The 12,834-nt window shown below is 40.3% G+C and overlaps 1 protein-coding gene across 1 annotated transcript in view; it reads right to left on the reverse strand.

The window, feature by feature from the left end:
• SPNS3 (SPNS lysolipid transporter 3, sphingosine-1-phosphate (putative)) overlaps window positions 1-11,838 on the reverse strand; it is a 38,684-nt gene extending 26,846 nt beyond the window's left edge. The window contains exons 1-4 of the mRNA XM_087719073.1: window positions 11,376-11,838; window positions 6,655-6,720; window positions 2,634-2,770; window positions 736-887 (exon numbers count right to left, since the gene is read on the reverse strand). Coding sequence (XP_087575199.1) covers window positions 736-887; window positions 2,634-2,770; window positions 6,655-6,720; window positions 11,376-11,562 — 542 coding nt within the window. The 5' untranslated portion in view covers window positions 11,563-11,838. The remainder of the gene's footprint in view (window positions 1-735; window positions 888-2,633; window positions 2,771-6,654; window positions 6,721-11,375) is intronic.
• Window positions 11,839-12,834: the final 996 nt, after the last annotated feature.

The raw sequence follows: 12,834 nt of genomic DNA on the forward strand, positions 1-12,834 counted from the left end.
CACCTGTGGTTTTACTCCCGAGTTGGCCCTTGCTCCTTAGCTGTTCCCTTGGTCTGGCAGCTCTGGGCATGCGCACATCAGGAACAGGCTCCAGCTGTTCCTCTGCCCCACTGATCTCCAACTCTGAAGGCAGCTGATAACTGTCGGAGGTCCCTGGCCCCATCTCTGCCTCCGACGCAGGAGCACTCAGCAGAGCCTTCCCCAGACTCCAGGAATGGCCCATGTTCCTCCCCAACCTCCTCACTGTCTGAGTCTGCCACCAGCTCCGCTGGCGGGCCACAAGACCTATATAAGAAGAGACCATGGATATGGGATTAAACTAACTGGGTGACCTTAAACTAGTTGCTATCCCTTAGTTTAGGTTGCAATGAGATAAAATAAAAGTTTGAGTAGCAATAGCATTTAGACTTATACTTCACAGTGCTTTACAGCCCTCTCTAAGCGGTTTACAGAGTCAGCCTGGTGCCCCCAACAATTTGGGTTCTCATTTTACCCACCTCGGAAAGGTGGAAGGCTGAGTCAACCTCGAGCCTGGTGAGGTTCGAACTGCCAAATTGCAGGCAGCCGGCGGTCAGCAGAAGTAGCCTGCAGTACTGCACTCTAACCACTGCACCACTGTGACTCAGTGTTAAGAATGATACCTTGAACTCATGCATGAGAAGCAGGATATGAATATGACTCATAGCAGTATATCTAGTAACTGTAGGTTCAGTCTTTGAGCATGGTTAGATCTACCTTCCAACAGGTATGAAGATGTAGAAGACTGACAACATCCACGTTCGATAGTCTTTCTCAAACAAGTCAGCAATGATGGTGGGTGCTATGGTGGAGAAGCTGGAGGTACCAGCACCCACCAGTCCCCGTGAAATAAAAAACAGCCAGGGCATCTAGATGAGAATTTGGAAAGGGCACATTCAGTCATGCCCACCAATATCTAGAATAATTTTTAAAGGTTTTAATTGCAATCATTTACGTATGGATACACATTGGTCTGTATCTATTCTCTCTGTCTTCTTTTCCTATTCTATACAATCCTGCTTCTATATTAAACTCTGGTGAATAGGTGTGGGGAAGATTGCACAAAAATCCATATAATTTTTGCATCCATTAGATTAACTTTTCCTGAAAGAAAAGGGAGAGGTTAAGTAGTAAAATGTGGTTTTCAATTCTTTCACCCTAGGAAAATTGAGCCAAAAATGTTGACTGGTCCCTTAAAAATGACTGTTCCCAGGCTGAAAAAAAGTTGCCTGTTTCTAAAAAGTTAGGAAAAAAATAGAAGAGATTGAAATTAGGCAATCTATAGAATAATGAGCGTGAATGTTCTGCAAAAAAAGTGGCAGTTTTTTGTTGTGAAATTACTCTCTTTCAATCATAAAGTATGGTCAGTACAAAAAGAAATATATTTATATATATTAGACACTTGGGAAAATATTTAATAAAAGTTTATAATCACTGTCATATGGCTAAAAAAGCTATTCAAAAGGTGGAACGCTAAACTCATATAGTTTGGGCTTGTCCTACTATTCTGATCTGAAACTGAGGTTGTCAACATGACTTGAAGCAGTTCCTCTTTGTCAGAAACATATATGTTCCTTCCTACTTCTGACATGAATACAGTAATTTAAACCAGAAATATGTTTTATTTCTAGAGACACATGCAATAATGCATTATTTAAAAAATCCAATAGAAAATAAAAATAGAAAATTATTAGCACACCAACACCAGAATACAAAAGAGATTTAGATCTTAAATACACAAACAATTCCTAGCACCACTAAATATTATGAAAACTTAAAGCAGTACTTAAGATCCAGCTATTATATCTGCTACAATCAATGGCCTAATGCAGACGTCTTCAAACTTGGCAACTTTAAGACTTGTAGACTTCAATTCCCAGAATTCTCTAGTCAGCTATTCCAGCTGGAGAATTCTGGGAGTTGAAGTACATAAGTACCAAGTTTGGGGACCCCTGGCGTAATGCAATGTGAGAATCCAATCTATATTTATAAATAAATAGACAGATGATACTTTTGGAAATTTAAAACAAGAAAATATCCTTAGAAATGCATATTTTAAGACCCAGCATTTTTAAAAGAATGTGCATTAGGCACTATTTACATGCCCATTTTCATGATCCAATTAATGGATTTGTGTGGAAATAAAAGAAAATAGGTTTATGGATAAATATGTGCAAAAGTGACAGAGCCAAGAAACAAGGACAAAGAAGGACTGGACAGCTTATTAACCTTACTTGAACCTTCCAAAAAAGCTGCTGTGTATTTCGAATCCCATCATAATTAATTATTAATTAAATTTTGGGGGAGCATGATATACGGCGCCTTGATTTCTGCAGGAAAGACAGAATAGAAATGTAATAAATGATTATCTTCATCATCAACACACTTCACAAGATTTTGAAAAATCTTAGGTGAAGACACTGAAATCTTTAATGAGATGTTGTATTCCTGTACAGGATTTGGTAATGTGGTAAGAGTTTTTTCAGCCCTCATATTGCTGACCTTGATACATGCACGCTGTAATATCTAAATATTTAAACAGACTGGCTGTAGGACAAAGATTTGATCTGGAATGGAGCAGAGAGGGATACACCAAAGCAAATCATCTCTCTTACCGAGGCAGGGATGAAGGAGCTACAAAAGGTAGCCGCTGACCACAAGGATATTCCAATGCTGAGGGTGATTTTCTGATTGTATCGGTCCCCAAGATATCCAAAAACAGGAGCCGAGAACAAGAAACAGAGAATGAAAACTGCCATGAAAAGAAAAGAGAGCAATGATGAACAACCTCACTTGACTTTCAACACAGCTCAACTATCTTTTAATTTATTTATTAAATAAATATATATTGCCACCTATTCTCATATGGGTGCTCGAGGCAGCTTACAGGAATATAAAATCTTCATATATAAAACAATAAAACTAATAAAAGAGAATAATCACATAATAAAATAATATAATAACCCCCACCCCCACCCCAGTGAAACACATCACACGAGCCGTTTAATGGGCTCCATCCCACTCTGGGTTCCCCAGGCCCGCTGGCAGAACCAGGTCTTCAGCGCCTTCCGGAAGAGTGTTAGAGTGGGGGCATTCCAAGGAAAAATGTCCTGACAGTGAGAACAATTACCAGTTGACTCCAGAAGTTGTGAATGCTCCAACACTGGAAGTTTTTAAGAAGAGATTGGATAACCATTTGTCTGAAATGGTAATCGGGTTTCCTGCCTGAGCAGGGGGTTGGACTAGAAGACCTCCAAGGTCTCTTACAACTCTGTTATTCTACATTCTATATATCCATATGATTGAAGATACTATTACAATAGCTGTTCTAACAAAAGTAGCTTTAAGTCTGCAGGGCATCTGCTCCTTCTACAGGGTGTGGCTGACTTGGAAAATCGAAAGAATGATGACAAGAAGTCCAAGGCTGTTGAGATTTGACCCTCACCAATAGGTTATTGATAGTCATAACTTTGGGGATGCGTCATACGCAGCTTTTGGGAAGTCCAACATAACTTCAAATGGTCATTAAGTGATCAGTCCTAAATTGAGGATTATCTGTATGCATGCATTCAGTTAAGCAAATAGCCTTTTTATTTTAAATCTGGTTTATTGCCATTTAAAGTATTCCATGGTCATGTGATTGTGGTTTTTTGACATTTTTTGCCTGTTTCTTCTGTTTCCAGCAAAAAAAAAAAGGTCCATTGAGGAACTTGTTTAATGACTGTCATGTTCACTTAACAACTACTGCAAAAAACGTAATAAAGTTGGGCATGGTCACACGATGATCCACTTAATGACTGCCATGACTTACAATTATAATTCTGGTGTCTATTATTGTTGTAAGTCGAGCAATCATAGCAATCCAATATGTCAAGGGAGTTATAATCCAAGCCGTTCGTTTTTAAACGTGGGAAATACGGAAAGCAATTGCAAAATGAAAAATAATGTAAAAAATAACATAGCATCATTCATAATCACAAAGGCCTTAAGTTCAGAAAAGCTAGCCACCACAACTTCTCTTAAAAAGCACAGGATATGAAATTATGTCCGAAATTCAGTTTCCTGTCAACATTTAGGGTTTTTTTTTTAATTTCCTTATTTTTTATTCATAAACATTTTGAATACAGTGCATTGTCAATAGAGGTGGGTTCCTACCGGTTCGGCCCGGTTTGGCTGAACCGGTATTAACTTGGCGGCCTGGGTCACTGGAACCAGCAGCGATCCAGGCTTGCAACGCCCCTGAACTGGTTCTCCTATGGTGGCGCCATCTTGATTTTCAGTTCTGCGCATGTGCAGATCAATTTTCACTGCAGAAATGTAATTACCCCCCTTTCCTAACATTTTGCGCATGCGCAGGCCTTTTTTATTTGAAAATGCACATGCACGCCGAAACGGCATAAATGCCGGCAGCAACCCACCCCTGATTGTCAGGGTATATCATTTACAAGAGAAAAGTAAAGAAAAAATAGAGAGAAATATTAACATAAGTAAGAATAGTAAAAATGTAACAGAGTCGTTTTAGCTAAATTTCTCTTTACATTGGCTTATTTATACTCCTGTTGATTATATTAGCATATTTATAATTATGAACTTGTTGTGGCCCAGCAGGTGCCATTGGAGCTGCCACCAGACTCCGACAGCGAGGGGCCCTGTGAGTCGGCTCTGGAGGAAGTGGACAGGGTTCCGACTCTGAGCAGGGCACAGAGAGGCTGGTTGGCCACCAGGAGGCACCTGAGCCTTGGACCAGTGTGGAGGAGATAAGGGAAGGTGACCCGGGGGCCATTAGTGAGTTGTTCCTGGATGCACGCCATCGAAGAGCTACTAGGCGTCAGGAACAATTACACAATTACAGGAGGTGATTGCACTCAGCTGGTGGTCATTAGGCTCCTCTCAAGACTATAAAAAGCTACTTGTGCACACGCCCCTCTTTGCAGAAGTCAACGCAGGATTGAATGTCGGAGGACATTACTGTGAGCTTGGCAGGCTGGATTGCTGCCAAGCCTTATCTGTGTTTATTGCTGCCTGAGTTTGTTTGAGTTGCTGTCAAGGTCCTTATCTGTTTGTTATGCTTGGCTTTCAGCCACCGAGGTTTTGGTTTCTTGCTATTAAAGGACATTCCAGTTAAGCTTGTCTTGGCATTCGTTACTGGACGGAGGAGGGGGTCAGAACAGAACCTTTATATTTAATTCATGCATAGCAGCAATCCTTCTTTGTCTAATTTCTACCTCTTGTCTCTAACCATTCATAAAATCTATTCCATATCAAGTAATATTCTGTGTCTTCTTTATCTTTTATTTTTAAAGTCAGTCTGTCCATCTTGGCACAATTTAACATTTTCCGAATTACATCCTTATCTGATGGGGTGTTCTCGTTTTTCCAAAAATTTTGCAAGTACAATCTTTGCTGCTGTCAATGCATGCAAAACTAGATATACTGAATAGTCCTTTTGTCATAACCCTCCAGCATTATACCCAACAGAAATAGTTCTGGTTTCAGGTCTATACGTTGCTTAATCATCTTTTCCAGCCAATTTTTCTTCTATTGTATTTTCTTCCAATATTTTCTCACTTTCCTACAAGTCCACCACATATGATAGTAAGTGCCTGGGGTCTGATTACAATTCCAGCATTTGGGAGACATATTACTAAACTGAATTTCCAAAAGCAGGGTGGATGGGAAATTGCATTATTTGTTTTAAATATTCACAGAGAGCAGGGGTGGGTTCCTGCCAGTTCTAACCTCTTCTATAGAAGAGGTTCCACAAATCTACAGTGCCATTTAGAACCGGTTCCAGCTCCCTCCCCCTGCCCGTCCTCAAGATGAAGAGCGAGAGGAGGAATTCTGGGAGTTGAAGTCCACAAGTCTTAAAGCTGTCAAGTTTCAACACCCCTGGTTGTTGTTTTTTTTCTAAAGGGTTAGGGGTGCAAAGGTCTTGTAACTTGACAGCTTTAAGACTTGCATACTTCAATGCCAGAGTTCCTGAGCCAACATTTTGGTTGCTAAGCAAGAGCATTGTTAAGTGAGTTTCACCACATTTTACAAGTTGGCCATGCCCACCCAGTCACATGACTTCTAAGCCACTCCCACCCAATCACATGCCAGCAAGACACTCCCACAAAGCAGGCCACACCCACAGAAGAGGTTCTAAAAAATTTTGAAACCCACCACTGATAGAGAGCTTCCCTATATGAATCATACCATAGAACCAGTATAGAACTTTTCTCTCTAGCTATTGACCTAGCTTTGAATTGGAAATTGCCCTGGGTTCCAAGCACAGGGATTATGTACCACAGCGCAGTCTTTCTAGAGTTTCAACTTCTTTTTTATATTGTGGTGATCAACACCTATTTTATAAATGGGTTGAGAATTCAACTCCCAGAATCCCCATGCAAAAAAATCATGAATTCTGGGCTTTGTCATCTTAATACATTTAGAAGACCTGCCAGCAAAATCTGTTTTAACTATTGTGTTACATTGGCTTCCATTGCCCCTACATTTAAATGCCCCTGTTGGTTTTCCTCATTATTTTGCAAATTAAAAGCACAGTTAGTAAGTAATTTACTTTCAGAATGTATGTACCGACATAACCAAAAGATTAAGAGAGGTTATCAATCCTGGAAGAGAGAATTGTTTTACCAGTGTGTAACAGGCCCGTAGTCTCGTCCGTAAGATTAAAGTATTTCTGTATGTCCAGAAGCACTCCTAAAATAAAATGATATGGAATAGATTAATTCATGATGTTGTTATCCTATCCTGACCACAGGATTTTCACAGCAAACAAGCAGTAAGAACCTGATTCTTTTCTCAGACTCTGGGTTATGATGGCTTTTTCTGTGTGTTATATGCTTCTCTGTTGTTCACTAGATTCACCAAGTTGTTTACTGCTTTTATATACATTATACATTTTTAACCTTGTTCTTATACTTTGAGCTAGCCAGAGTCAGTTTGAAGCAGGGTTTCTGGTGCACAGGGGCACACTACAATCGGCTGGCCTTTGTGCATGCAGCAGTGCCAGAAACTGGAGGAGCTGATCTTCCGTTTTCCGGCATGACTATGCACACCAGCCAGCTGATTGGCATGTGTGCATGCATGCCAGTAACCGTACGACTTGCTGGCTGGCACGCATGTGCACACCAGAAACCAGAAATGCATTTTCCTGCGCGGGCATGCGGCATGCCCCCTGGACAGCACCTCTTCCTTGTCATGGCCTAGACTAGCTTGCCTATGAGCGCAAAGTGCTCCTTTTTCAGTACTCGGTGCCGAAAAGGTTTGCCACCACTGCCATGGGGGCATTTCATAGTAGGAAGAATGAATAGAGAGGCCACAGAGAGATGGAAGTGTTTGTTACAGCAAGAACAGCCTCAATCCAAAAACATTCCGGAGAAATTCTCAGAGATTTGGAGAGTACAGTCAGAAAAACAGAATTTTGGACAGGAAAATTGTTGTTGTTGTTGATTGTTGATTGTCGCACAGTCAGACAGCCAGATGGTTTGGCATTTTTGTGTACCTATCGAGTCCTTACCAAGGACCTGGCATAGGCAGATTTGGATGCTTGATGGTGTTACAGATATCGTCGCAGGATAGAAGCTGTTCCAAATAAAGCCGCCTTCTGCAATTGACTGATGGCAAATTTGTCAATGCCGATGGTGTTCAAGTGGTGCTCCAGTTGTTTTGCAATTGCACCCAAGGCACCTATTACTAGTGGTACTACCCTTGCTTGCCTTTGCCACAGTCGTTCTATTTATGTATGTAGGTCTTTGTATTGTGTTACCTTCTCCAATTCTTTCTCTTCTCTTCTGCTGTCTCCAGGCACTGCCACATCCACTATCCAGACTTTTTTGTCTTTCTTATCAACAATTGTTAAGTCTGAGGCATTATGTTATATTATTAAATACTTTATTCATTAAACATGAAACTCAGCCAACTGAACATTCAAAAATGCATTACAAATACCAGTGACTGGTGCTAACGGTTGATACAGTTTGCTGCCAGAGTCCTAGGTATCAACCAAGTACCTTCTTAAAATGTAAGATGTTCCCAGTAGCGCAGTTTTGTTGCAATTCCGCTGGTGTTATTGCAAGAAGCTGCAATTTGTGGATGTATCTTGTAAAATTCTTGGCCATGGTGCCAAGTGCCCCGATGACAATGGGTATCACTGTTACATGCTTCATCCATAGCCGTGTAGTTTTGATGGCCAGGTCGCAATATTTCATTATTTTTTCTAGTTCTTTTTCTTCGACTCTCGCATCTCCAGGAACAGCAATATCAATAAACTATACACTTTGGCCCTCTGCAACTGTGATATCTGGCCTGTTGTGCTCCAAATGACAATTTGTTTGTATTCGAAAGTCCCACAAGATCTTCACCTTCTCATTTTCGATAACTTTTTCCACTTTACTTTCCCATGACTTTCTGGATACAGATAAATCATATTTTTTACATAATGACCAGTGGATTAATTTAGCAACTCAGTTGTGTCTAGCTTTGTAATCAGTTTGTGCGATTTTGCTGCATTCACATATTAAATGTGAAACAGTTTCGACTTTGTTATTACAAAGTCGGCAGTTTGGGTTGTCAGTGGATTTTTATATCTTCGCTTTCATGGCATTATTTTGTAGTGCTTGTTCTTCAGCAGCCAGTATTAAGCTTTCCATTTCTTTCTTGATAGTTCCCATCTTAAGCCATGTCCATGTCAAGTTGTCATCACATTTTCCTTCAATGTTTTTCAAGTGCTGTCCATGCAAAGCTTTGGGTTTCCATCTATTTAATCTGTTATCCAGCTGTTTTTCCTTATATTCTGCCTTTGTTTCTGTTTTTATGCTGTTCTCTGTTTTCACAGCCTGCAGCAATTTTTCTGTACTTTGGTTCACATAATCATTCAAACTTCGTTATTCTTCTTCTACAGTTGATGGATTTGCAACAGCCCCCTGCCCCCCTATTTTTCTTGGTAGGTGCAGCCTGTCGATGTCACTTCATGGATGTAAAACGTGGTACATATTCAAAAGTTTGTGTGTTTTTCGGTCCAAGTTTTTTTAGCAACTCAGTCATGGCGTTGTAGGTAGTCGGTTTGTGAAATTTTGCTGCACCCACTGATCAAATGGTCAACAGTCTCATATTATTAATTATGTGGTTAATCTTTGGTGAGATTCGCAGTCTTTGGGGCTGGTTGGTAGCTCAACAGCTCGAGTCCTAACCAAGGACCTAGGAACTGTTAAGGTAACGTCAGAGGATATAAGCTGTTCCAAGTAGGGTGGTTTTTTGTAGAGTCAGAATGTTCAAGTCAGGTAAATTTAGAATTTTCAAATAGTGAGGTAAGCCCTTTAGGTATTGCTTCAAGGGCTCCAATTACAATTGGGCAACACATGATTTCTTTTTCCACAGTCACTCAACTTCAATTTGCAAGTCCCAGTATTTTGTGATTTTTTCTTGCTGTTTATCTTCAATTCATGCATCACCAGGTATTGCAATGTCAATGAACCATACTTTCTTCTTTTCAATTATTGTTATGTCAGGTGTGTTGTAGGCCAAGTGCCTGTCAGTCTGGATTCTGAAGTCCCACAAGATGTTGCCTTTCTCATTCTCTAAAACCTTCTCAACCTGATGGTCCCAGTGGTTTTTGCTGTACTCAGATCCAAACTTTTGGCACAATTCCTAGTGAATAATCTTAGCAACGTGGTCATGGCGTTGTATATAGTCAGTTTGTGAAATTTTGCTGCACCCACTGATCAAGTGGTTGACTGTCTCATCTTTCTCAATATAGAGGCGACATTTGCTGTTGGTGGTACATGTTGAATTTTTGTCTTCATGCAGTTTGTGGCTAAGGCTTGTCCTTGGGCTGCCAAAATAAAGTCTTCTGTTTCTTTTTTCAGTACTCCTGATCTTAACCAGTTCCAAGATAGTTTTTGGTCAGCTTTGCCTTCAATACTTTTCAAGTATTGGCCATGCATAACTTTGCTTTTCCAATTTTCAGCTCGCTTCTCAATTACTTCTTTCTTATATTCAGCTTTTGACTTAGTTGTCTTCAAAAGGCCTCCTTTATTTACTTCTTTAATCATTGGTTCTTCACTTTTCTGGATGTAATCATTCAAGCTGTGTCTTTCTTCTTCCACAGTCTGCTTTACTTGTAGGAGTCCTTGACCACCCTCTGCTCTTGGTAGATATAATTGGTCAACATCACTTTTAGGGTGCAAAGCATGATTCATTGTCATAAGCTTCCTTGTTTTTCTGTCCAAATTGTCCAACTCCATCTAGGTCCAGTCAATTATTCCTGCAGAGTATCGAATTACAGGTATAGCCCAGGTATTTATGGCTTTTATGATGTTTCCTACACTCAATTTGGACTTTAATATCTTGCAAACTTATTCAATGTACTTGGCTGAGGTTAATTCCTTGACTTTATTATGCATTAAGTCAGAGGCCTCTAAAATCCCCAAGTACTTGTAGCCTTCTTCTGGTTTTACCGCCTTTATCATTTCTTCATTCTCAAGTTGTATTCCATCATCTTCTAGGACCTTGCCTGCCTTGGTTGCCATTGTTCCACATTTGTCAATTCCAAACTGCATACCAATGTCTTGGCTAAATTCTTTTGTGCTTTCAATTAATAAATTCAGTTCAGCTTTTGTTTTACCAAACAGCTTCAAATCATCCATGTACACCAAGTGTGAAATTTTCAGTCCTTTCTTTGCAAGTTCGCATCCACAGTTCACCTTCTTCAAAATGGTTGTCAGTGGTAGCATTGAGAATATAAAAAGTAGGGGTGAAAGGGAATCACCCTGGAAAATGCCTCATTTAATTTCAACTTCACCCAGTACTTCTTCATTAACTATAAGCTTCGTTTTCCAGAGGTTCATTGAAGTTTCCATGAATTTTTATATGTTGCTGCTAATGCCAAAGATTTTCAGGCATTTCTTGATCCAGCTGTGGTGAACCAAATCAAACGCTTTCTTATAGTCTATCCAAGCCATGAACAGCTTGGTTCGTCTTTTCTTTGAATTCTTTAGGATTAGCTAAAATTATTAAATTGTATTAATTTTTTATTAAATTATTAAAATTATTAAAATGCATTATTCTTATTAAGATATTAATAATAATAATAATAATAATAATAATAATAATAATAATATCTTTTATTCATTAAACTCAGTTAACTGAACATTTAAAAATCTATCACAAATATCATTGACTGGTGCTGATGGTTGACACCGGTTGCTGCCAGCATCCTAGATATCAACCAAGTTGTTGTTGTTGTTGTTATTGTTGTTGTTATTGCCAAACTGCAAGAAAGTTTTCAGCCTGTCATTAATCCCACATTCTGGGTGCTGTTGCCACAAAGTAGTTGTAAATAGGATCCAACCTACCTGCTACAAGAAACCAGTCCATGTAATTCACCAGGTTCAGGTGGCAAAGCGTAACAATAGCGATGTAAGCCCTTCTGGTGGGTCGCTGTGATGATCCTTGAGGTTGCTCAGCTGATTCCATGGTTCCATAAGCCTTGATAGAGGCAGGAGATTGAGGCGGCAGGTCTGGGATCCCTCCTTCAGCCATCTTCCTGGTCAATACTGCCGATTAGTTGCATAAACCCATACCTTGGTCTGGCACTTCTCTGTTGCTCTACAAGCAGCTTCAGCTTTGCTCTTGCCTCCAACAGGAGGAACTTAGCTTTGCTCAGTCATTTCCTGTAAAAAGCCGCCTGTCTACTGGCCACAGAATTTCCAAGGTTCCCCTCCATCCAACATGTTCACACCACCAGTGAGAAAAGCAGCCCACTTCTCTCAAATGGCTGAGAAGGCAAGGTGTTCATGGGCATCTCTATTGCAAGGCTAAGCTAAGTTAGGATTATAAACCTATGGAGACAAGCAGAAGAGCCTTTCTTTAGATGCTGAGCAGATTTGGGTGGGAAAAGAGACATATTAAGAGAGGAACTACTAATCGGAGCAAACTGAATCTTTACCTTGTGACTCCGGATGGAAGCTGTGTCTTCACAGCCCACTAAACCCACAAACCAGCTGCTCATAGATTAACATCTTCTTGTGCAAACCCAACCCAGCTGATTTGTTGGGTTGTGGGAACCTTGATAATTCAGTTGATCGAATGGGCTATTGGTCAATTAGCCACGACAAAGTGTACTATGTGAGCTCAGCCACAGTCATGCCATGCTGCTTACAAAAAAACGAAAAAAGGTATGTGAGCTACTGCAATCCTCCTCCAGTGGGACAGTAGGTAAGATCAATTCAAAGTATGAACATAGGAGAGCGCGCTTGATCTAGTGGTTAGGACACCAGGATGACCAGTTCCTGTCCTACCTTAGCTACTGAAGCCAGTTGGATGACTTTTGGCTAATCACTCTCTCTTAACCCTACCCACCTTGCAGTGTTGTTGTTGTGAGGGAAATTAGAGGAGGAAGGTGTGTGGATATGTTCGCTGCCTTGAGTCGTTTGTAAAAATAATAAAGGCAGAAAATACCTACATACATACATACACACGTACATCAGGGATGGGTTGCTGCCAGTGTTACTGTCGGTTCACTTCGCGTGTGCACCCACCGCACATTGCTTGCGCATGCGCAGTTCAAATTCAAATTTAATAAATTTATATGCCGCCCAATCACGAAGGACTCCGGGCGGCTTACAGAAATACATCATTAAAAGGATAAAAATTAAAAAATAGAGAAAGAAAAACAGATTAAAAAATCACTTCATGCACTCAATCTAGGCGGGGCTGGACCTCATTCATTTACAGCCTGTAAACTGTTCTGCGCATGCGCAGCACATTAAAAAAATGACTGAAATACATTCTGGCAAAGGCATGGGCGACCAG

The sequence above is a fragment of the Thamnophis sirtalis genome, unplaced genomic scaffold, assembly GCF_051295495.1.
Source record: "Thamnophis sirtalis isolate CommonGarterSnake01/CBP01778 unplaced genomic scaffold, rThaSir2_p1.2 scaffold_6, whole genome shotgun sequence".
Taxonomy (NCBI): domain Eukaryota; kingdom Metazoa; phylum Chordata; class Lepidosauria; order Squamata; family Natricidae; genus Thamnophis; species Thamnophis sirtalis.